We start from the raw sequence: 25,906 nt of genomic DNA, 5'->3' as shown, positions 1-25,906 counted from the left end.
TATAGTTCTTACAACCTTCAGATCACTAATGATTTGTACACGCTTTCATAGTCATTTACTTTGGGGTTGGTGTGGTATGATATGAATTATGTGCACCACACCTGGCATAGAGCAAAAGTGTGTTTAACAATGATACTGAGGTCAAATGTACATGATTCTACTTGATCCTCTATGACTTGTGACTTACTTAGGCTTACCTACTGGTTTTTATTTTGTATACATTTAAAGGAATGCAATGTTAGAGGTAGTGGGCTGAAACCATAACCTATGGTTTTATTACTGATGGCCTATGTACTTGACCTGTCAATCCACTACAATTTTAGTTGACAGTCTTTTTATTTTGCTCAACATATTCTGAAAATAAAATGCTTGAGAAATAAAAATGTAGATACCTGTAACTCTGCTTAAGGAGCTACAAATATATCAGAATAATACACTGTTAGGTATAACTGAACAGTACAGAATGGGTGGGTATGGGTATTTAGTTTCTTAATCCTTGTAAAGTTGAGAAGCTTATATTCATAGGTGTTGGTCAAAACTTTAATGCTTAGCCCTAAATTCTCCAGCCCTTTCCAGAATTGATTTTAGGGGGGAAATTGGTGTATGCGTAATTAAGTTCTCTAAAAATTTGAAGCATTCTGTGTGTTCTGAGCATATGCTAGCCCTGTGGAGCAAATGCACACAGGCTATTCTCCAGTCTTAGTCAGCTTCCCATCTCATTAGAGACAAGTGGAATTCATGGGCGGAAATAACTGAGCAGCAAAATCCAGAGGAGATTTCAGTGGCAGATGTTATATACATCTATTTCACAACCTTTTCATCAGTTGAGGTTTCATATACCTCAGGAGATAAATTTAGTATGTTTATACAGATGTGTAGGTTTTTATAATTATTACGAATGTAAGAATCTCACCTAGGCATAACTGTTACATTCTAGTGTCTTCCATAAAGTTTAATATCATCCATACACTATTAGAACAGTTCTCCTTTCTGTCTTTTCCTGCAAAAGAACTAACTCAAATGGCCTTGAAAGCTGTGAAGATGCTGCTCCCAATGAAAACAAGACTGTTAATGGCAGTGATTCTCCATTACTCACAAATGGAAACTGCAAACCTTCTAGACCTCCCAGGCCTTCTAGACCACCTCCACCTACTCCCCGCAGACCCACTTCAGTAGCTGGTATGTATTCTAGGGCCAGGCATTCATTTCAAAGCTGCACAGTCTTTGAATGAACACAGCTGTTTCTGATGCTGATTTTTAACTACATTTTTTCACAATAAATTCTTTGGCAGGTAACTTCCGAAGGACTATTTTTCAGCTTGCATTCAATACATGTTGTTTAATCATTGTTCCTATTATTAGAAATTTCTTGCTTCCACGTCTGCTAAGTAATGATTGCAGTGACACTGCTACATATAGTGGAGCTGGGACCAAAAAAACACAAGTGAATGCTACTACTGCACTAAGACATCCACTGAGTTTGAGGCTTGAGATGAAATCTGCTGAAGCACTCACTGAACTGTCTCAAGTTGATAATATTGGGTTTTTAAATAGTAGTTATTTGTTTCTGCAATTCTAGTTAAATTCTGTGAAATAGCAGCACTTAAAACATTCATTACTCTTTTGGACTGAAATGGATAGATTTTTTAAAAATAGTTTTTTGCTGATAATTTAAAAACTATAAAACTTTAAGACAAGTAGCCCTGAAAAGTTAGTTGATATTTTTAGGGTGACTCCTTTACCCCCATACACTGCAATCTGTTTCAGTAGTCTCATTATTACAATTGATAAATGCTGAGTCTGGATGGGAAGCTGCAATACAGTACTTACTTTAAAAGATTAATCCAGGGTAGTTCAGAAATACGGCCTGACTTGTATACAACTTTTAATCCCACCCACCAAATGGCGTTCGGAAGAAACTGAAAACGTTTAAAGAATGTATGTATTCCCCTCCCATTCTGGTAATTTCTTTCCATGCAATGTCAAATCTCTTCTTGAAAATTTTATGCTTACTATCTCATAAATTATTATTCCGAATAGTAAATGGAAACTAATTAACTCATCAATGCAAGAAAGTAGTTTTTTGTTTATAATCATTTAGTGTTTACAGCATGCAGACAACTTGCTTTGGTAAATATGATTTATTCTATCAGAAATAGATTGTTGTGCCATTAATGGCAATTCTTGGATTAAAGCATCTTTACAAAGTGAGACAAAATTGCTTTTTAGTTTTTGTGTAAGCTGTAAAATGTGTGCACTTTGAAATACCAGTTCTTGCATGTTTACTTTTATAATTTACAACTTCTAAAATAGATTGATGATAAATATCAGTTAAAGACTTTTTTTTCCCCGCATATTTGATATCTCTGACATCGTAGCAAGTGTAAATGGTCCTTCATCCACATCCACAGAAAGTGATGGGGCCAGTGCAGGATCACTGGCAGGTACAACTGCAAATACATCTTCAGAACAGAGCCCTGAGGGGGCAACAGCTGCAACAACGGCTCCTGCAACTGCTGCACTCACCACACCTCCAGTATCAAGACAAGTCCAGCCAGTAAATCCTCCACCTCAGGCACTTACTACAGTCAGTCAAGGTCCTCTTCCACCTGGGTACGAGTTTAATGATTTTTTTTTTTTTTTTTTTTTTTGTGCTGACATTTCTGGTTTTACTTTATTTTACTTACAGTAGGTGTAACAAAACGTAACATCTGCCTTTTGGTGCATAACAAAAATCCACCCCCCACCCACTCCCACCCCCCGATATTAATTTGGAGGTTTTCTTAACTGTTTTGTCTGGTAGGCCTTCAAGCATGGTTTATTCAAGAAAAGAATTAGTCTTTCAGATATTTTTGATACTTGTCATACGTTCCCATGTCAGTGAACCATAGAAGTTTTAAATAGTGTGACAGCTTGCTGTCTTCAAATTAGAATGAAGTCAGGTAGTAAAGTATTGGTATAGGTAAATAGAAGAAAAGCTGCTATTGCAGTACATAATCTGCAATATGTCCTGAAGTTTTGGACTTCATATTGCAACTCCTGGGAGTAGCCTGGGCACACTGTTGTGTTTCAGGCACATGTGGCACTTGCCAGATGGTTGGCCTATTGCCTCAAAGCTCTCATTTAGATTCTAAACTTTAAAAAAAAAAAAAGTTTCTGGACTCTTTGAGTGAGGAAAAGCAAAAGCTTCCCATTGTGAATGGTGTAATTGGTGAAATATCTGCCTTAATTTGCAGGCAGTTGAACCAAAAGGTAGGAGAGGTCTGAATTACCTCGCTTACAGGATAACTGTGAAATGTAAAAGTGCTCTTGAAAACATCGGTTGTTGCTTTACCATTTTGATTTCAACAGAAATGGCAAATTAGCATGCTTTGTTCCCTGCGATGCTACATTTGATGCAAATACAGGCCTAAGTCACTATCCCAAATGCTTCATATGCAGAAAATATGTGACCAGTGCCCTTATGATGAACTCTGCATATACACGATCTGTGCAAAATTTGCATATTTTGAGGATTTAAATTGAATTAAAGTTACTCTAAAAGGGGATTATGCTCTACAGATGATTCTGTTCAACTAGTTATTGATATACTTGATATTGAATACAAAACTTTGCTTCATTGCTTGCTAAAATTATATGCGTAGGCATGAATTTTAGCTTCAGTTTCCCAGAAACTGAAGGTGATCATGTAGAACGTTTTTTGTATTCTAGTTGGTATAGAATTACTGTTAATATGAACATTGTACCACTGTATATTGTACAGCATTTTGGTGCATCTCGTGAACCAAGTGTTAGTTTCGAGCATTTTATTTAGAAATAAGCATTTTATGAAAACAAATATTTCTCATATTTGTACTGTAGATGAATGGTTGGAGTAGTTTGATCTGGAGGAAGATAAAAATATTGTTTTATTTTCAGTTGGGAGCAAAGAGTAGATCAACATGGTCGAGTATACTATGTAGATCATGTTGAAAAAAGAACAACGTGGGATCGGCCAGAGCCTCTTCCTCCAAGGTGAGCCAGGATAAGTCATATGATTGTCTAGGATATGTCTGGATTTTTCAGGAATTAATTCACTGACAGTTTACTAAAGTGAGAATGTATGTTTGTAAAGAGAAATGTGAACCTGGTGCAAACAATTGCTTCAGGTTGTCTACAAGGAGTTCTGCAAAAATGCATAGTACATAGTATGGAAAAGAGTTTAATGTCAAAAATAACAGAATCTGAATTTCCTGTCAAAGATTAAGCACGTGCATATTTACTGAGAAACAGATTTAAGTTAAAGACAGTAGACATCCCCAACTATAAAAGAGAACCAAAACTACAGAAAAGTATTTTGGCATTGAGGTAACTATCAGCTTGAGCAGGAGTGCCCTTAATTACCTCTTTATCTTGAGGTTACTGTTTGCAATCCTTTGATCTTGTCTCTGGGTTCCCAGCTGCTAATTTACTATGCTCTTATAAAACAGCTTTGGTTATTAGGCTTTTCCAGCTGTTAGCATCAGAATAGCCAGTGGCGTTAGCCTCTACATGGAAGCGGTGTTCATGTTCGTTCTATGTTTCTTATTTCTTAAAAATTGTAAGAAAAATGTAAGAATTATTCTGTTGCACTTCATTCATACTCAAGTGATTCACACGCTGTACAGAATTACAAAGTAAAAACGTGGGATAGTAAAGAGAACTTGATATTAAAGAACAAAAACTGGCAGACGGTCTCATAAAGGGAACCCACCTGTCATGCTCAGTTTATTTTGAACTCTGAGAGGATTGGCTAGTGTATTACTTAAATTTATTCAGAATGGTAGTTTTCACTGAAGTTTTGTAAATAGTACTGATTTCATATGAACTGAAAATAACTAAAAGAAACCCCAACCCAAAACCAAACCAAAACCCAATGCCCACACCCTCCTTTTCTGCCTAATTAGGGTGTGAGGAAATCTTGCATTGTACAGCCCAAACTGTCAGGGGTTTTGCTGTCTTTTTAGGAGAAACTAGCAGACTATTGTTTTATGGGTTGGGCAGGACAAATGCAGTAATGACAGTATAGTATTGACAGTGGTTTGTGTAGCTCTTGAAAACTATTTCAAAAAATCCTGAAAGTACAGTGAATGGAATAAGTCTGACTTGGTATAGTATGCAACAAAGTAAAAGCGATTATCCTCAAACAATTTTAGCTCTTACATAGTTTTAGTGGAGGATAAAAGGAGAAAAAAATGCCTGCTGATGAGCCCATGCTTTATATCCACTTCCAACATACTGCCTGTTTGCCTAAGAGTTCTTCTGAGCTCTTAAAGTTGTCTGCTATTGAGAACTGTTGCTTGTAATTTTTTTAAAAGCTGGGAGCGACGAGTTGACAACATGGGGAGAATTTATTATGTTGACCACTTCACTAGAACAACAACGTGGCAGAGACCAACGTTAGAGTCTGTCCGAAATTATGAGCAGTGGCAGCTTCAGCGCAGTCAGCTTCAAGGAGCTATGCAGCAATTTAATCAGAGATTTATCTATGGGGTAAGGAATATAATGGTGACTATAAAGGTTAAGTAAGAGAGGTATCTTTTTCAAATTTTCAACCCATTAGTCTCTCTTCTGCATATTGAAAGTATATATGTATTTGGGTTTTGGGCATGCTTGTGGGTGACTTTTCCCCATAAAGATACCAGACTTTGTTATGGTTTATTGTTTATGATAATATAGTATCTTTGTGTGTGTAGCATGACAGGAAGTAATAATTGCTAACCTTAGTTCATGTCCTTGCAATGACTGCAGGCAGCACATGCAGTGTAATGTTTTTTATTTGTCAGCTGAATATACGTGGTGTATCTTTCATTAATAAAAGCCATTGGTTCAAAACAAACTACAGCTTAGTAATAAGGTGGTTTATTTGTATTGTGTCTTGTATTGGCTTGGCCAAAGACCTGGAAGGTAAGCAAGCTCACAGGACATATATTTCTCCTTCTGTAAAATGAAATATGCACAATGAATGTTATGAAAGCAGGGAAATTGAAAATAATCCTTCCAGAATTTTAAATCAATTGTTTACTTCTGATGAATAGTAGACTTTAGATAACTCCAACTCATGCTGCTAGTTTATCAAGAATGGTGTAGGTTCTAAATTTGCTGTGTGTGTAGAGAATAAAAATGGACCTCATAAATGGTGGTAGGGAGAACTGTCCTGAATGCATGAATTAAGTGGTTTGCTTTCTGATTGTTTTGGGTGGTACTGTACTAATTTCCCTTCTGCGTAGGCAGGGGCACTAAACAAAGAATCTTTATTTTCTTGGCACTCTAGTTAATTAAGCATGCCAAGGTCTGTAAAATAGGCCTTCTCTGTGGAGAAAAATAAATTGTTGGCATCTTTGCTTATATGTAACATTAACAAAATGCATTTACTTCAATAATTCATGATAGCTATGGTAGAACATCTGGAAGGCAAATGACTAGTCATTAATGCACCAATTGTTTGTGTGACTTGCAGAACCAGGACTTTTCATCCACACAGAACAAAGAATTTGATCCTCTTGGCCCTCTGCCACATGGATGGGGTAAGACTGACTTGAAAGTGTTTTGTAATGCAATGTAATTAAACATTAAAGCATACTTCTGCCAAATTATTTTGTCAGCTCTTCTAGGCTAGTTTTTTAAAATGAAAATCTGGATTAAAAATTTTTTAAAATTAAATCTAATCAAATGTGCTGTTTTAAAACAGAGTCCTGACAAGGATGTGCAGTTTCAAAGTAGATTAGAAACTATAAAGTATTCTGATTTATTCCCTGTAACTATCATAATACCTTCTTTCACACTGTCATCCTTTTTTACCACTTTCATTAAGCGGGATTCCACCCACCATCCCATTCCTGCCAAATCAGACTCCAAATCCCCTCTAAATCAGACTGCCAAATTCCCTCTCCAAGCCAATTCTTGGAGCGTTTTGTTGGTCTGAAAATGTTTTTTATAATGACAACTAACTACTTCTTGACTTGCCCCTCTCCCTGGAATAAATTTGGTTTTGTACTTTACAGGGTTGACAATTTACAATTAATATAATTGGGGGGGGTATACAAAAATGTAAGTGTAAAACTAATTTGTGGTGTGACTATCAAGCAGATACAAGAATTCAAGGTTCACGATACACAGGCAAAGTTTGCAGAATTGTGTAATTTTAAAGCAAGTAATTACTTGGCAGAGTTAGACCTGGGTTTTTGGCTCATCTGTTTTTCAAATGTAACTATTTGGATTTTTAGTTCTGGTACTGATGCAATTTCATGCCATAAAGTTGTTGTTCCCCACACCTGTGCTTTGTTGCACTACATATATAACATTTCAAAGAAAGTTCTTTATGCTGGCATTGCCCAGGAAACAACAAAACTGAGTTTCCACATCCTGTTGAATTCTACTATCAGCGTAACTCTCATAGACAAGTGTCTACTTCCAGACTTCTTTTGTAAACTGAAGCTTTTTACCTGTGGTGGTCAGATTTTGGCCTGTTTTTATAATTTGTATTCTCTATTCTGTATTCCTCTTGCAACACTAAATAAAAATTGCATAAAGAACTATAGAATGCTACAGAAGACCAAGCTGGGGCATTTATCATAAGCTTTGTTCAATCATGGGCATACACTAAACTGTCTGAGAGAAAATATAAATGTATTTTCTTGGAAACCGCATTGATCATTTTTTAATCCCTGCTCATAATTTGAATATGAAGCCCTTCTAATTCTTGATAACTTGCGTTTACGTCTGTTACCTGTTTTGTGTTTACTGTCTATATTGCTGTAAGGTATGTCACAATAATCAAAGCATCTGGAATTTCCTGTGGAGAAAACAGCTTACATTTTTTCTTCCTTCCAATTAATTTTTTCCTACAATTGAAAAATAAATAGCATACTAAAGGGTCTTAAGATGGAAATTGCAACTTCGTCAATACTTTAATCCACATAAATTTTTAACTTGCAAAAATAATGAAAAACCTTTCTAAGAAGTGCAAACAGTAGGCCGATAGATCTAGTGAAGGTAAATCTCCTGTGATGAGCTACTTCCTTCACTCAAATGTTTACATTGTTGTTATGATGCCCAGAATCTCTCTTGCGGTCAGGATTGTTGGTATAAGCACTGGAGGCAGAGATAGCTGAACTTTTCAGGGTAAGAATTGAGATATAAAGAATTTACCTATGAACACCATTAAGTGCAGCTTTTCACTGAGGATAGGTGATAGTGCAGTTTTGTATGACTATTAGCAGTCAGTAGTATTAAGACAGGTTCCTGTTTGTAAATAGCCTATTAAGGAATAATGTCAATGAAAGCGAAAAGATGTTGAGTCAAAGGTAGAGCCTGTGGCAGGGTCTTTTGATTGATTTTATTTGTTTATTTTATTTGATGTAGTCTCAGCAGTACATTAAGCAGGTACTGAAATTTTTTTCCTTTCGCATCTTTTCAGAAAAGAGAACTGACAGCAATGGCAGAGTGTATTTTGTCAATCACAACACACGAATCACTCAGTGGGAAGATCCCAGGAGTCAGGGGTAAGAAATCAGTTGCAACTTCATGTAAGTCTGGAATGAAAATGTAACAAAGTAGTGAGACTGAGAGCTAGGAAATGCTGCCCACAGCTGAAACATGGACTGTCCTACACAAACTTCAGACAGCCCATCAAAATATTAAAAGGTACTAGCCAAAATGCAAACTGTCAAAATATTACTTAGTAATAGTACAGTTACCAAGAAAGTCTTGGTCAACAGCAGTAAGTTCATTACCCAGAACAGCTCCTACTCTTTTTATAAGTTAAGACACGCATGTCTAAACATCTGTGTCATTGGAGGAGGGAGGAGTTTCTTTTGTTCGGTGATGGGATAGTGCAGAGGATCCTGAATAAGAATTTGATTATTTCCTAACAGTCAATAGCTAGGAGACAGGAAGAAGACAAACTTGAAAAGCTGCAGCACCCCTCCTCACACCTTTTAAAAAAAGAAAAAGAAGAGAAAAAAAAAAGAGAGAGACAGAAAGAGAACTTGAGGCACTACTAAAAGTAATGGAGTACTGTTTATTTTGGGCTTTGGTTACTCTGACTTTTTGAGGTAGGGAATGTAGGCAGGAAATTGAGGGTGAGGGGTGCAGGGTGCTCAATCCCAACTCCTCCTGTTTGAGCTGAAAATTTCCATTTGGTGAAGCAACTTCATCTGTCCTCTATAGAGAAGGAGTAAGCAGAGGGAGAGTGGAATAGCCTCGTATATGTGGGGGGGGTAATAGCTGTAGCCAGAGATGACAACTTTCCCATCCCAGTCACGTCTGCAGCAGCTGACTGTGTGGTGAACACTTATACTCTTAATACAACCCAATAACCAAATGTGCTGGCTTCACAGTTAGAAACATGGTCCGACAATGTAGTTCTACGGAGGGAAGTCACTCTGAGAGCACTTTGAAGTGGTACTACTCAGGTCTTCCAAATGTATTGAGATTGGAAGCTGTCGAAAAATTACACAAGATCAGTATTTGCATTTTCTTTTATTTTTGTCATTCTGAAACTCTTACATTTTTGGCTACTGTGGTTATACATGAGGTACCAAAAGCTACTTATTAAAATTATGTCAGTTTTCGAGTCAAAACCTAATAGAAGATAAAATTCTGTTGTTTAAGGAAACATCAATAAACCTTGCTTACATTTTTCCCCTAAGTTTCTATTTGCCGTTTTTCCAGGTAGTGCAACCAAATGAGCTAATGAGCTTTATTTAAACAGTCATTTTGGTCTAATTAAGAGCTGACATGAAAATTTAAGAGGAAAAAAAGGCAGAATAAATACTGAATGGGAAGTTTCTCAATCCATAGTTTTTCTAGATCTGCCAAAATTTTTACTGTCTCGGGTATTGTTCAATTGACTTAATGTATTAAGTTGATCAGTTACTATCTATTTGTTTGTATCCATAGTCAATTAAATGAGAAACCCTTACCAGAGGGCTGGGAAATGCGATTTACTGTGGATGGTATTCCATATTTTGTGGATCACAATAGAAGAACCACTACATATATAGATCCCCGCACGGGCAAGTCTGCTCTGTAAGTGTTTTTAGCGTTATACTAAGTTTTCAAAAATGAAGTTTAGCATTTTTGAAAGTTTTTTTTTCTCTTTGTACGTTTTTTTTATGCAGAAAGTTTTACAGGTAGTAATGCTTCTTAATTTTCTGGGTTTTTGTCCACTGATAACTGTCCCTGAAGAAGGCTGTGTTTTGAACACTTTAGAATCCTTCTGGCCAAGTAGTATATAAGATTTGAGGGTAATAGAGGAGCTTCATCAGTACTGTTGATGACCAGATCCCTTCTTTCCAGTTACTAGTCTGTCTTTTTAAGAGTACATTCAACTTTTTCTTTCTTTCTTTGATTTTTAGGAATCAGAATGGACTTAAAACCAGAATTTAACTCCCAAGTTAAATTAACTGAATGTGATCCCATACTTATTGTTAGAATCGTTTTTACAGTTAATAATCATACAGATAATAAAATACTGTTTAAAAAGTACTGTGTATGCACTCCACAATTTACAAAGGAAGATTTTTTTTTAAGTTTAAAACCAAGAAAATTATAACCCAAAATAAAAAAATGTGAGTAAGAATCTTCCAACTAGACAGCCAACTAAACCATACAACTATATAACTAATACATTTGCAGGCTTTTACTTAAATTGAAAAAACACTTTTGAAATTGATTTTTTTTTTTTTGTCCTTTTGGTTCCAGAGACAATGGACCCCAGATAGCTTATGTGCGTGATTTCAAGGCAAAGGTCCATTATTTCAGATTCTGGTGTCAGGTATGGATTCATTTCTTGGGAGTATTTGTTTGCATTCTTGGTTTTTGCTTCCATGCTTTAAATGAACTCTTCAATGCCTTGCAAGTAATGGTAATCAAACTACTTTAAGGTGAAAGGTGAATTAAATTAGGAGGGACTAAATACAGGACTTGTATAAATTCATATAAGCTTTAAAGTTAGGTAAGCTATGGCTTTAAAACTTTTTAGAATAAATGAAAACATCGATTTAGCTACTTTTTTTTTTTAAGTTCTGGGTTTCAGAATAGTGTTTTCTTTCTGCTGTTAATAAGGGAATATATGGAGGCACAATATTTTTATAATTGATACAAGATCTACTTTCTGCACAAATACATACTTCTGGAAGAAAATGCAGGGCATTTGACACAGAACATGCATGTCTAAACATTGAAGAATATACTGTGTTGCACGTTGGCGTGCTCTAACATAATATCAAATTCCAGTGTGTCAGTCTTGGTTCTCTAAACTCTATGTATATCAAAAGATTAAGTAACTTGGTGTTTAGGAAAAAGTCTTAGGTTTAAATGCTCCAGGTTTCAAGAGTCAATGAATTATGCTTTGAAAAATAGCAGAGAGACTAGCCTAATTTTTCACTTTGAATTATGTGAAGAATAAACTAAATTTCCTAATTTTTTATTAAATTGTGGGGTAGAAAGCCTTACTGACTTAGAATATGTTTTGATCTTAATGTTTTCAGATGTTTCTATATGGATTAGTAAAATTCAACTGTACCTCCTAAAACAATATATGCAACAAGTAACAGTCCAAACTCAGAAACTTTAAGTCATTGTACACTTCACCTCTAAAAAATTTCATTTCAGCAACTGGCAATGCCACAACACATAAAGATTACAGCGAGCAGAAAAACATTATTCGAGGACTCATTTCAACAGGTATTGTATTAAAACATGTTAGTAGTGGGCATGAAAAGTTGAGTTGATTAAATTTATTGTCACATGTCATTCTTGATCCTGTGACATCTTGCTACTGTTATTTTAAGTGAGACTAACAAAAAAATACTAGTTTAATAGTTAGGATACATTCATACTTATATATTAAAAGATATGCTAAAATGTGAAGTTCTGGCTCTAAAGACTGAATCATCTGACAGAGAAGGTGATTTTTTGAATTTTTCTTCAGAATTCTTTAAAATCTGAGTTAATTTTGACGGGAGTGCTGTGGCAGAGCAGCTCCCCATTCTCAGGAAGTTTTCATGTTGTGCTTATGTTTGTTGGCACATTTTTCCTAACACTGTGTTATATAAGCATGGGGTATGTACCAAAATACATTAAGTTGATCTTAGTGTTACGGGGTCTTTAAATGAGTAATGAAATGGTTAAAAGAAAACAAAAATTATTAATTCTGTTTTGATTATTAGTAGCAAAATTCTTCTCTATAGACCTAAACCATGGTTAGAATTTATTCCTATACAATATTTTCAAGAGCTTTTGAATGTTCATTGTGGCAATAAATCACTCCCATTGCTTGTTAAATTGAAGCCAAAAGCAGCTCTTTGTCAGTCTAATAAGATATATAGAAATAGACTGGGAAGTGCATGGAACAATTCCTTTTGGCAGATATTCCTCTTGGCCACTTCTGTATTTTTCTGACTTAAAAGTAACTTAAGAAAATGCACACCTTATCTAAGAAGATAGGAACTTTTAGCTTCCTATGTCCCTAGCTGAATTTTTTTTATCTTCCTACATGTCTTCAGGCTTCATTTCTTGTAGGAATTATCATAGATGTGTCAAGCCAGGAAATTTGAACAAATAGAATAGTATGTTTTGAGACAAATATATTTTTTAATACGGATTAATGCTTTCTTGTTCAAATTACTGTAAACTGGCTTAGCAGAAGCAACAAATAGTGCAGTTGGCTAGTCTTTTCTTTTGGAACAATGATGTCTTCGAATAAAAGGGGTTAGAAGGGGACAAAATAAATCCTGTAACTGAAAGTTAGCTCCAGCCTTATTTCTAAAGTTGCACTTGGTCCTTTTACAGTAACCATAGAGGTAATAAAATTATACTGTACTGGAAAGAATCAAGAGGTGGATTATGTAATTATGTAAACATCAGCAAACCAAGGTTTCCTTAGGAAAACAGGGTTGCCTTATCAATAATTCAGATGACATAATCGCAAAGAGCTGAGTTAATTTTTTTATACTTGTTAGTCATTCATCATTTGCAGATATCTCTGTTGGGGTTATAAAATTTTTTGTGATGATTACTACAGACATCTAGGAGAGATTTTAAAATTCATATCTTGACCCAAATTCTGTGCCTCTCAGTGCAAACAAAAACTTAAGGATCTCGGACACACACAAGTGTTATGTGAAGTTTCTTTATGTAAACATCTGACAATTGGCCAAATCAGCACAATTACAAATTTGGTCATTGTATTAAAACCAGCATTAGTAAAGTTCCTTAGCATCTATGATTCTTCCTAACTTTTAAAAAGCAAACAAACCAACCAGCTAGTTTTTTATTATCCTCTTTAGGAGATTAAGCTGCAGAATGAAAAAAATATATAGTGTATGTTTATTATTGTTTTGTTTCTAATTTACTTCTTTGAGTCCTTGATCATGTCTCTTCATTACTTGTAACTGGGATACCATTCAGTATGATATTTAACAAATACCGAATTTACGCACTTTGGGCCCATTATTTATTGGCTGGATTTCTGTCATATACTTATAGACAGGCTGCTGGCCTAAGTATCCCAAGTCTTTAATTTCAGAATTATTATTTCTTTTTCTTTTACATCTTTTACTTTGTAATCTATGGAAATAGGTTTGCACTAACGCTTCAAATTCCATGAACATTCCATAAACAGGTACTTCATGTACTCATAGTTCATTTTATGGTCTGAATTATTAAATGCTATATTGCTTGATAGCAAATAGTAATATGTCTAGCCAGTGCTTATAGCTGGTTTCTTAAAAAGAATTGATTGTTTTTCTTTTACTAAGATAATGAGCTTCAGCCCTCAGGATCTACGGAGACGTTTATGGGTTATTTTCCCTGGTGAAGAAGGCTTAGATTATGGAGGTGTTGCAAGGTAAACTAAACTGAAACGGCAAATAATATCTTTTTCTGCAAGTTGTTGGTGTGAAGACTTCCCCAGAGTAGATACTTAAACTGCAGTGCTTTCAAAATATTAGTGAAGTTTATTCCTTATCTTTCCTTGGAATATCTGAGGAAGACAGTTCCTTAAGATGTATGCATGTCTCTAAAATGTATAAAATTATTTTCAATTTGCATTAGGAATTACTTTAATCATCTCAGGGATTAAAGAGATTGCAGAGTTTGCTGACTTACAGTAAGCCTTTGGCACAACCATTAATATCAAAATAGAGGTTTATTGAAAAAGTGAATAGACATCCACTTCCAAGTCAAAAGTTTTTACTGGAATGTAACTGAGAAGTGCATACATTAATTAGTATTCCCTAAAGTTTAAATCAGCAGTAGACTTTTAATCTGCTCATTTAGATAAGGGTGTTTTTTATCAAAGCACTGACAGTTGTATATCATTGTAACTTTGCATATTAATTTGTAATTTGTGTTAGTTTCAATTTGGTTTCAGTTTGGTCTAGCATACTTTCTGGTAAAGAAGTCAGATTGACTACCTATGTGCCAACAAGTTCCTAAGTCAACATGAGTTAGCTAAAGTAATCTCTAATTTAATTTATTTTGAAATGTGTTTTTATTGTTTGTGTGATTTCAGGGAATGGTTCTTTCTATTGTCACATGAAGTTTTGAACCCAATGTATTGCCTGTTTGAATATGCAGGGAAAGATAACTACTGCTTACAGATAAACCCAGCCTCTTATATTAATCCAGACCACCTGAAATACTTCCGATTTATTGGAAGATTCATTGCTATGGTAAGTTCAAAAGTAGAAAGAGGTTCTCTCGTGTAATTTTCCTATAAATAAATATTGTACCAGCAGATGGATAATTAAACAATTCATTTTTGAGTTGAAACTATTATCAAGTGTTTGGATATAACTACTGTTGGATATTAGCAGTCATGATATTCTAGGTTGTTTTAATTCTTTGGCTGTCAAATTTCGTTGGTACAGAGTACAGAATGTTGTCATATTAAGTAGTCAATCATCCTTTGCATTATTTTGTCTGTTTTCATGTTCTTCAGGCTTTGTTCCATGGGAAATTCATTGACACTGGTTTCTCTCTGCCGTTCTATAAACGTATCCTAAACAAGCCAGTAGGACTCAAGGATTTAGAATCTGTTGACCCAGAGTTTTACAACTCTCTCATCTGGGTAAAGTGAGTTTGACTTGATTTTGTTCTTGAAATAGCAATACAATGTTTTTGATTTTCACTTGTGTCGGGAAGCAGGTGTAAATTTATTACTAAAAACCCCACTGGAAAGTATAATATATCAATTGCAGAGCAGTACTGGAATTCTTACTGTAATTTTAAATACACAAATAACTTGATAATGCAAAAGCCTTTCTGGTTCCTTGAATATTCTGCACAGCATCTTGCATTCCAGTTTTGCTGATTTTCAATAAATCTAGCTAGACATTTTACAAATGTGGCAGTCTTGAACCCTGTTGCAAATAAAATGGCTTGAGTAAATTCCACTGAAACTTTTCAGATAACTGATTAAACAAAATCAGCAAAAATCCACTTAATGTTTCTCTCTCTAGTACCTGGTTTAGTTAGAAAACATAAAAAGTTTAGTGCTACAATAATGCAAAGTTAACAAATGTAGTTTATTATTTACTACCACATAATTCTTCTGTTAGTCATACCTGAAATTTGACTTAAAGGTTAATATTGAAGATTTAATGCTTTAAAGAAGTTAATGCTCATTTTTCTAGCTGTCCTTGGTTTTTTGCTCCAAGCTGAATGTATGTATAGCCTTCCATGTATGCATTGTCAGTCATCTGTCTATTCTACATTCATACTCTTTTTAAGTCCTCTTTCTCCACTCCTTTGCAGATTTCCCTCCAGAGAGCAGCAAGTAAAAAGGATATGGAGTTAGTAGACCATAATTATTTTGGAATTATGTGTTAAAAATATTGTAAATAATTGTAAAAACCCCTTAGATCTAAAGCATTGTAATTCTGTACTTATTTATAATGGCAGGACTCCAGGATGTTGTAGTCCATGGTTGATGTGCACATCATGATGTGCACAATGATGTTTCAGTAACACAGGTGATTTTCCTTTCCCAGCAGTTTAAAAAAAAAAAATCAGAAGGGAAAGACAAAAAGACAAATTCAGTTAAAAATTTTTTTGCTTCTGCTAGAGTAAAAACAATTTAACAGAAAAATTTAGTCTTTTTTATGTGACTAGAGAGATAAAACATTTTACTTGAGAATCATACAAAACCAGAATAGTTTTTAAAATGCTTTGAGAAATTCATAAAAGGTGTGGGGATAGGTTGTTTTTTAAAATGCAGAAATAAATATAAAAGGAAAGATTGTAATCTTCTGTAGTGGTGAATCTTGGAAGCATTATCTTGAATAATGAGGAGAGGGGAAAGCAGCTTTACGAGATGTTTACAAATTGAGATAGGAATTTTGATTTGGTTTTCGAAGAGTAGTATGTTCCCTATTCAATGTGTGTGCTGCTAAAAGGTGTGGTTAAAATTCCATTAGGAAAACTTAAAATAGTTGCTATTTGAGTAAAGATGCCATGAAACTGAGACCCAAAAGGGAGGAAAAGGTCTCAAAGCTGGAAGTCCTGATTTCTGTAATTAAGGAATCCTGTTACCTGTTTTGTAGTCAGACCATGTACATATTTTTTTTTTAAAAGATGGGCACTTTTTTGTCATCTTGTGACTTACTGAGTTTTAGAGACCAAGCAAATATGATACTGAAAAATGCAAGCTGTAGGGAAGAAATTTGCATTAAATTGTGAGGGAAGCTATTACTGGTGAACGATCTTCTGACTGAATTGTAATATGTTGCACATATAACAATGTTTACCTTACGAACAGTATCAATCTGTTAATACTTTGTGGGAAGTCTAGAGTAAAAGAGTGTTATTTTAAGCCATTATCTGTAGACGTAGTTGCATCTTTGCATTTGTGTGTGTAGTGCACATAAGCTGGCCACTTTCCACACTTCAAAGCAATGGGTTTTCTTTATAACACACAATAATTGCAAGGTCTTTCAGTGCTGCTTCAGCATGTTACGTTTATTCTATGTATGGTTCTTTTGGTGCATATGTAATTTATAACGGTCTAAAAGAGAGCACAGAGGCTTCTGGATGTCAATATTAGGCTGCTTGTCTATGGCAATAAATGGGGACTTGTCATAGACATCGCAGACTACATTTTCCCTCATTTTAATTCAAAGTATGCAGTGTTGCCACATATCACCCAGTGGATTGTTGGTGTGAAACTTCTAAGACTGAATTCTTGGGTACCAGCAGTCCCTAATGAAAGATTTTGTCGAAGGCGGGAGAAGCCTGCTTCCGTAGTAAGGAACTAGAAAACTCAGAACTTGCTGTCAAGAACAACTTTTACGTCTCACTCTGTATATGAGGGTTTCAAATGATTAAGCTGTGTGGGCTACATATGCTTTTATTAATCTGCACTCAGTGTTTGGGTTTTTTCTTTACCACGGAAGAAGGCAATAGGGAAGCTGTAACAAGAACTTTCCTGAAGGCTGTCTCTAGAGCAAATATGTCCCAAATATCAGTAGCAATTTCTGTTGTGATAAAGAAATCTTCTAGGTTGGAGCCCATGAAAGGCTTTGCCCCTTTGAAAAAACACTTAAGGATATGAAAATGCTGGAGAAAAACCTTCAGACCTCTGAGGGGGTGCACATTGACCTCTAAGTACAGAGAACCAAACTTCCTCTAAGGATTAGGGAAAAAAGTCATGTCTGTCAGGGTGAACATAATTTTGTTCCTCACCAAAAAAGCAGATTTTATAACTCTCCAGGAAGCTTTCAGTGGTTTTGAATTTCTTGACACTTCTCCTATCAGGTGGCCATTTTTCTTGTTCCCACAGTTTTGAAAATTTCACAGAATGATTGAGTTTGGAAGGGGACCTCTAGAGGTCATCTAGTCAAACCTCCCTGCTCAAACTGAGCTAGAGCAGGTATCTTTCATTTCAAAAGGAAGGGGTGATTTTATTTCATCATCCATCCATCTGAAGCCTTCCCTCCTCATCTGAGATTTCATACAATAGCATGTATTTTAGAAAGATCAATTCAGAAGCATTGTTGCATCATGGTGCTATATAAACCACAGCGATGTTTTCAAGACTGACGTTTCTGTGTTACGGTTCAGGACAAATACCTTGATTTTGCACTTTATTTTGGGGGGAAATGGTCATCAAAAGCTCTGCATATGCAGGTGATTCTTCACTTTACAGAAGCACATATCAACATACAAACAGGTGTTGTACCTGTTATTCTTCTGGCTATTAATGCCTATAAAGACAATAGAGTTTATTTGAGCAATGTTTGTTGGCTACAGATTCTTCCTATGTTGAAATTTCTAAGAGAACTCCTCTTTAGCAGGAGTATTTGTATTTTGTTAATGTCGGAGCTTGGGACATTTTAGTATATGCTTACAAGATAGTCCTACAAATATACTGGAGTTGAAGATAATTCATTGAGCATACAAAGTTTCTTAGTTGCTTCTTATCTGCTATTATCTGACAAAGTGACAGCTACGTTTTAACACAGTCCTTACATTACCTGTTGGAAGAAGCAATCATGCAATGAAATATGCTGAAATGTCATTACTTGAAAAATTTCTGTGTTCCGTAGACATTCTGCAGATCATAGCGGGTAGTTTGTCAGCCTTGTGATTGGTAAATTTAAGGGTACTACTGATTAAAAATTTCTGATCAGGAGTACAATTCATGTATGCACACTGATAAAATGAGTCAGTACTTCTTGCAAAACCATAATTATTGTGTAAGGAATGTTTCCTTATCTTGATTATTTAGCTCCAAACCTTTTTTTCTTGAGGTTCTTCATACCCATCTGCCCTACTGAGTACAAGGTCTTGACACAGTTATTTAAAATTATATTTTTTCCTTACAGAGAGAATGATATTGAAGAATGTGGCTTGGAAATGTTTTTCTCAGTTGATAAAGAAATTCTGGGTGAAATCAAAAGCCATGATTTGAAGCCAAATGGTAGCAACATTCTGGTCACAGAAGAAAACAAAGAAGAATACATTAGGTAAGAATAAATGAAGATTTTAAAATATTCTTATATCTGTCATTTTCTTTCTTTAGTTCTAGCAAGAAAAGGTTGCCAAACTATGTAATCTGAAGCATTGTTAAAATTCTGTCTCTGAGTAATTGCTGATGTTGGCCACAAGTGGCAATTGTTTGAATATCATATTTGAAAGAAGAATATTGATAGAAGTAAGTTTTTTAAATCCACTTTTCCCCAAAGATTATAGTTATTAGAAGGTCCACTTTTTTCCTAGAGATACTTAAGTTTAGCCGAACATCATGACAACAAATGTGAATGTCAGGTATTTCATGAAATCGTTGCATGTGTTTGTTATTGGAATTATATTGCTTCACAGCCTACTGATATTCTACCCAGCCATTTATGTTTGGGGTTTTTTTTAAACTTAAGAACATTTTTGGATGCTTTTGTGATGATTCTTATTTTTTAAAGATACTTGGGATCACTACTGGTTTTATCTGAACTGGTCTTACATTATAATTAGGTCTTGGCATTTGTAACAGGACAGTGTTATGAATGGTGTCATAAGTTGTATTGTCATAAATGAAGGATTATGTTTGCAGTACCAGAATGTTTTAAAGCAATAGGTTAAGAGGGAGGGAGCCTAAGAGTGATTAAAGAATAAAAATGTGAACAGTGACGTGCTTTGTCCTGAAATAGCCCCTTCTTCCTCAATGTGCAGCAGTACGTAAGCTCTGCTTTAAGGTGTGAACTTCAACATATAAGCTTGGAGGATGTGCTTGAAAAAAAAAAAAAAAAGAAAGAAAAGTCACACATTGCAGGCACAAAATAAACTGAATCACTGAATCATAGTAGAATTTTCCTCTCTTTCTTACAATGTGTTCTGCGAAGGCTTCTTTCACGGAAAGGGGTGAGGGAGAAGGAAGTAGATTTTGTTTTCATCATATGAGTAATCTGAAGACATTTCAGTGATTCACAGAAAAGGTAGTATTTGCAGAAGAAACATACTGGCATTTTCCAGTTTTGCTAAGTATTAATATTGGGGTTGAAAATAGGGAGGATCTGCAGAAAACCATCCTCTTCTAGTTTCTAGGAACCCAGGGAGAGCTCAGATTCCAGTTTCACTCATACTCTTTTGTCTTACTCCAAGACCTGCTTTAAGTCCCCAAAGTTTCTGTGATTGAAATCAGAAAATAGCCATCTCTCCTTTAGACTCCAGTTCTCCTGACAGGTTAGGCTTGAATTCAGCATAATATCTGCTTCTCCCTGGGTTCAGGTTCTTCGGGTCTCCTGACTGCTTTTCACCCTTTTATTAATGGAGAGTGGAGTTTCTGCCACAGAGCAAAGTTTCATGATTAACAGAAACAAATATGGAACTTTCCAAATGGACATAGTAATTTCTTGGTAAGCTAGCAGTCCTACTTATCTTCACCAGTACAACTTGACCTAGTTTTTACCTTTTCATGGATAATGACTGAGATTTCTGGGGAGAATATTAGACAAATATAGCTCTGCATTTTTTTCTTTCTTCAAATCCCTAGGGACTGCTGTGCTCTCATTAATATAATCAGTGAATAGATACTGCCTCCTCTTTGAATCTAAAATATTTTCTGTAGCAGAATGGTTGGAAACATAGGGTTTTAACTTAAAGAAAAAACAAAATCGTTTGCACAGAGTAAAGGTTACTAATAAAATTATGCAATGCTCTATCCCCAGAACTTTCGAGACTTTCCATAGTTTTTTTTAACGTAGCTTACACTTCATCTCAAAATAGGCTAACAAAGATGTGGACTTGAGTTAGCACAGGCCATTTAAATTATCTTTCTGTATCTTCTTTTACAGGCTAGTAGCAGAATGGAGACTTTCCCGAGGTGTTGAGGAGCAGACACAGGCTTTCTTTGAAGGCTTCAATGAAATTCTGCCACAACAGTATTTGCAGTACTTTGATGCTAAGGAACTGGAGGTAAAGGATTGTTTGTCTATTGCTAGATCCAGGTTGTTACACATAAAATACTGAAACTCCAGTCATTATGTCTGAAGAGCAGAACTCACTAAGGCTGACAGCTCCTTTTTATAGGGCATACGAGGGAAACTTTATGGAGTAGTATTTGATTAGTGTGTTTCCCTTCACTTTCCTCTTTGCAGCCTATTTACGCATTTCTAAAGGCTAAGATTCTGCCAGTACAAATTTCTTATCAAATTGCTTTTGTAATCCTCAGCAATTTGATTTGCCTGTGTTCAGAGAATGAGTAATTGACAGAAAGGGAGACAAAACCAGATATGCAATGGATGATCACGTATAGACTGGACCAGGTTCTAGATGGTTTTGATCTCCCGAATTACACTTTCTGAAGCAATTGTTCAATTTAAAAAGATAAAAACGTAAAACCAAAACATGCTGTTCCTAGCGGGGAATTGTATGGCTGGGCAATGGTAAACTGTTCCTGGCTTGAATGTCTAAATGCAAGCAATTATTCCATTTTTCATGACAGAGATGCTTTCTGTTTTGTGGCCTCTCCAAATACACTTCATAAGCAGTCATCATTCTTTGTTGTAGAAGTTTTGGATAATGTTTAAAATTAAAAACAAGTATACTGTCATTGCAGATGCTTCTAAGTATGGGTGCAGTTGATGTTCTATTTTGCTATGTGGGAAGGCATAGAAGGAAAGTCATAACTTGTACTTGCATGTTTATTTCCCTTTTTCTCCCTTAAAGGTGCTTCTGTGTGGAATGCAAGAAATTGATTTGAATGACTGGCAGAGACATACCATCTATCGGCACTACACGCGGACCAGCAGACAGATAGTATGGTTCTGGCAGGTTTGTAGACTTTGTTTTATTCTCAGACCAACAGAAGTTACGGAGCACAGCTACAGCTTAATAAACAATAGTCAGAATTACTGAACAGATCTGTAGTGTGTAAATATAAATTGTTACTGCTAATCCAGCTATTCATAACAGTCATGTAATTTGTTAATCTATGATGATGACGATGTGAAAGTCTGAATATCAGATCTATACCTAAATGTTTATTTCAATTATTATTTTTCAGTTTGTGAAAGAAATAGATAATGAGAAGAGAATGAGACTCTTGCAGTTTGTTACTGGAACATGCAGATTACCAGTGGGAGGATTTGCTGACCTCATGGGTATGCATTAATAATCCCTCTAATGCCTTAGATAATTTTTTTTAAAAGAACCAAGTTATATGTTTATGGACATTTTTAATGAATCTTATATTGAATGCTATTTCATAAGTCCTGCATATACTTGAGCTATGATGGAAAAAGAGATGGAGGGAATGTTTACACCTGTTGTATTGAGTTTCAAAATCACTTCAAATTTACGCGTTTCACCATATGCATACTTTGATCTAGACAGAGTTGTATAGTGAAAGACAGAAGTCTCCTTTATGTGCGAGTAATGGTACTCTTGTCTTGTGTTTAAGCCTTTCATACTGCAGTTGTAATGTATTACCTACTGATACAAAGGTAGCTAGACCTCTGCCTTGTTTATTTGAATTTGTTACAGGGAGCAACGGCCCCCAAAAATTTTGTATTGAAAAAGTTGGAAAGGAAAACTGGTTACCTAGAAGTCATACCTGGTGAGTACATAACAAATCAGAATATTACTAATTGTTCTGTTTTAACTGCCAACAATCTACTTGGAGATTTTAGTAAATGGGTAGTACACTTAAATGGTTGAGACTGTGTGAAAGCAAACACCAAGTTATACCAATAATCCTCGTTGTTGAATAATAGCTGAACTTCTGAAAAACTCTTGTAGCATGGAGTAGATTCCATTGTAAATTCCATGGATTTGTGTATTACTGAAGATTTAAAGTAATAAACAGTACTGTCTAAAGAGGTTGGGACTGATCTTTTGTTATCACTACACTCCATCTTGATAGTGAAGTAGCCACGTTCACACTCCCTCTTCCCTAGAGAAAATGCAGCTTCTACTCAGTTCTTCAGGTGTATTAGTGGTTAGTAAAACCACACAAATTTAAAATTTCAAATGTGAATGATGAGTCTAGTTAATCAACTAGGAAAAGTTAGTGAAACTTCTTACCAAGTACACTGCATTTCTAGAAAACTATCACTGTTCAAGCACTTGAACTCTAACTTTTGCTCTCAGAAATAATATAAAATTGTGTCAGCAGTCAGCTTTTCAGGGAGTAAATCCAGGTATCCATCTACACAGCAAAAAGTTTAATTACCCATATTCATAATGGATTTTTTTGTGATGGTTTAATTATTTTTCAGTATTGAAGTTTTTTCTTTATTTTCAGTTTCAACCGCTTAGACCTTCCACCCTATAAGAATTATGAGCAGCTGAAGGAAAAGCTGTTGTTTGCAATTGAAGAAACAGAAGGATTTGGGCAAGAATAGCTAAAATTTGCACCTTGAAGAATGTGAACTCAACACAATGTATGTTCTTCACTTCTGCTTGTTGCACACTTCATTGTAAAGTAGACTTGACTTGGATTTATTTAACAATACTAACATGTAAGTAAATGGATGTTATCCTGAGGTTTTATCCACATTAACTCTGGATTCCTACTGAGCACTTTCAGAAATCAAATGAGCAATCAGATATGCCTACAAATGAATTATGACCTAAGTAGAGGTTTAATACAGCTTTGGGCTCTGCTTTGTTTTACCATTCATTAATTAGAATGTGTCCTTAATGACTGACAAATTTTTAACAATAGTTTTGTCTTTCCTTTTTAGTAGCATTTTTTGCTACTGATGCACTGGGAAGTTCATTGGTAGCTGCAATGCTGCAGCATCATCATAAGCCTCTTTACAGCAGTGTTGTTAGAGCCAGCTTGTAACCATCCTCTGCGTACCATGAGCAAATTCATTGCTTAAGCTCTTTTTTCTAACTCAAGCGTGGCCAGACTGTTTTTTCCCCGCCTGGACTCTGCTCACATGCCAGCTGGACTCAAGCTGCTGTTAAGGGGATGTCAAACTGTGGCACAAATCCAGGGCATAGCTTGCTTTTTTTTTCCCAATGCTGCTAATTTCAGCAAAATAGACACCCGCCCAAAGTTGTTGGAACATTTCTGTGTGCCCTCAGAAGAATTCTGGTCTTTTTCTGTGTAGCACATTTAACTTTTAAATCAACATTAACACTGTGGTACTTCACTTGTTTTGCAAAAGACAAGACCACCTGGGATTGCACTGATTCCATTTAGATTCCTGTCTGCAGACTGATGTTTCTTCTCAAAAGTGTTAATGGACATTATTCTCAGTGTTATTCTTACATGATGCAGTCAGTTTGCTCTGAAGACTAATGGTTTCTCAGGAAGAGGTACAAAACAACTGGATTCAGAAAATGATAATACCTATCATTTTTGGTGATGAACTGATATGCGATACCGGCTAAGGCGAAGAGGATTAGAAAGTTCACACACGGATTACAGATTTTTGAAAAGCTGGAGCATGAGTAAATAGTTCTATAAGGATTGAAACTAAAGTTTTTGGGGGAGGTTTCTAAGCTAATTCACCCTAAGCTGCTTATAGCTAGTAACTTTTGTAGTGAGTTCCTATTGGATTAATAATATCTTTTACTTCCTTTTAGAATCTGTTAATACTCAATTCTCTTCTGGTTTACAATAACATTTTGCATTTTACTGCTCCTTTAGACTGAATGCACTTTTTGGGTATTCCCTATCTGAAGGGAGGAAAGCAAACTTCAATGAGATGAGCTGTTAGCCATAGTAAGAGACATGACACTTGAAATAGCATGTAGCACATATTAAAGCATAACTGCAGCTCAAAGCATTGGGACAGGAGCTGTTTTTAAGAGGCTTCTAGATACTAGAGCTGAAACAGGACAGTGGGAAACTGTAAAACTGAACTTCCAGTCTTGAAAAGAATATTTCTTTCCTGCTGTCCCTTCTGTCTAAACTGTAAGAAGGAAAAAATGATTCAGGCCTAAGAAGAACCAAGACACTACAGTTTTTTCACTGACTTCAAGAGTTTTTCAGGTCATACAGAGTGATACATGCTTATTGGAAGGCAGAATGATTAGACTTCAGAGTGAATGGCTCTTTTGTCATGCATGTTCTAAGAAAGGCGTGGAAAAGTGTTTCTGATGTTACAGAAATGACCACCTTTTACAGTTTCACTGATGATGAGAACTAACCTGACTTCATGGGTTTACTAGCAGGAAAATCTGCCAACTTCAAAACATTTGATGGATATATTACAGTATACAGCTCATGAGGAGAAAAAAAGCCTTATAAATATTTTCTGTTTATATTAATTCTTACAATTAAATGTAGTTATCTAACATATTTACAAGAGAGATTAAATTAAGCAAGATAATGCAAGATTAAGCTATGAAACATAGTCTGTGTTCTGCATAATGCTTTATGATTCATGTAGGGAACCTAGAAATATTGTTAATGTATAAATATCACCCAAAAGGCTTTCAGCCCTATATTTTTAAAATAAAGAATAGTTATAATTGAAATAGCCTTAGCCCTAGTTCTATAGGGTATGGCTGTTTAATATTTTTATGGTTGAAATGTTTAGTTCAGGAAAAAGGTAAATGCTTGTATATATTTTTGCAGTCTGGGATTCCACTTATTCCATTTTTCTTTCTTTAATTTAAATGGCATGTTTATATGTCTTTTCTGCTGTATTAGGATGGGGGAAAGGGGGCTGGATATCCCAAGCACCAGACATGATTTTAAAATGTTGCAAATAAAGAATTCATTGGGAGGGGGGGAATAATCTGTGAAACATTGGATTTGGCCAAAATATAAAAAATTTAAAGCAACTTTGCTGTGTTAAATTGGCAATATTTCTGAAGTCAGAGGTTAATATTACTTAGGTATTTTACTTTGTCAGCATTGTGAATGCTAACAAATCTGTTAATTTTTTACAGCATGTTGTGTAGAAATAAAAAGGAATTAATATAA

General features: G+C 35.3%; 1 protein-coding gene across 3 annotated transcripts in view; it reads left to right on the top strand.

The window, feature by feature from the left end:
- The window catches only part of ITCH (itchy E3 ubiquitin protein ligase), a 34,188-nt gene extending 10,776 nt beyond the window's left edge, over positions 1–23,412 (top strand). For 2 of the 3 annotated variants that reach the window (XM_009572648.1, XM_009572647.1), the window contains 18 exons: positions 1,010–1,179; positions 2,379–2,613; positions 3,919–4,014; positions 5,337–5,511; positions 6,479–6,545; positions 8,438–8,522; positions 9,922–10,050; positions 10,726–10,798; positions 11,638–11,709; positions 13,785–13,873; positions 14,540–14,699; positions 14,969–15,102; positions 18,852–18,992; positions 20,814–20,934; positions 21,688–21,792; positions 22,025–22,121; positions 22,504–22,576; positions 23,264–23,412. In XM_009572648.1, coding sequence (XP_009570943.1) covers positions 1,010–1,179; positions 2,379–2,613; positions 3,919–4,014; positions 5,337–5,511; positions 6,479–6,545; positions 8,438–8,522; positions 9,922–10,050; positions 10,726–10,798; positions 11,638–11,709; positions 13,785–13,873; positions 14,540–14,699; positions 14,969–15,102; positions 18,852–18,992; positions 20,814–20,934; positions 21,688–21,792; positions 22,025–22,121; positions 22,504–22,576; positions 23,264–23,363 — 2,122 coding nt within the window. In that variant the 3' untranslated portion in view covers positions 23,364–23,412. The remainder of the gene's footprint in view (positions 1–1,009; positions 1,180–2,378; positions 2,614–3,918; positions 4,015–5,336; positions 5,512–6,478; positions 6,546–8,437; positions 8,523–9,921; positions 10,051–10,725; positions 10,799–11,637; positions 11,710–13,784; positions 13,874–14,539; positions 14,700–14,968; positions 15,103–18,851; positions 18,993–20,813; positions 20,935–21,687; positions 21,793–22,024; positions 22,122–22,503; positions 22,577–23,263) is intronic. The other variant, XM_009572649.1, reaches the window with a different exon arrangement.
- The last annotated feature ends 2,494 nt before the right edge of the window (positions 23,413–25,906 follow it).

This window comes from Fulmarus glacialis, unplaced genomic scaffold (genome assembly GCF_000690835.1).
Source record: "Fulmarus glacialis isolate BGI_N327 unplaced genomic scaffold, ASM69083v1 scaffold29802, whole genome shotgun sequence".
Classification (NCBI taxonomy): domain Eukaryota; kingdom Metazoa; phylum Chordata; class Aves; order Procellariiformes; family Procellariidae; genus Fulmarus; species Fulmarus glacialis.
The sequence above is the reverse complement of the archived record's forward strand: the minus strand, read 5'-3'. Positions and strand labels throughout refer to the sequence as shown.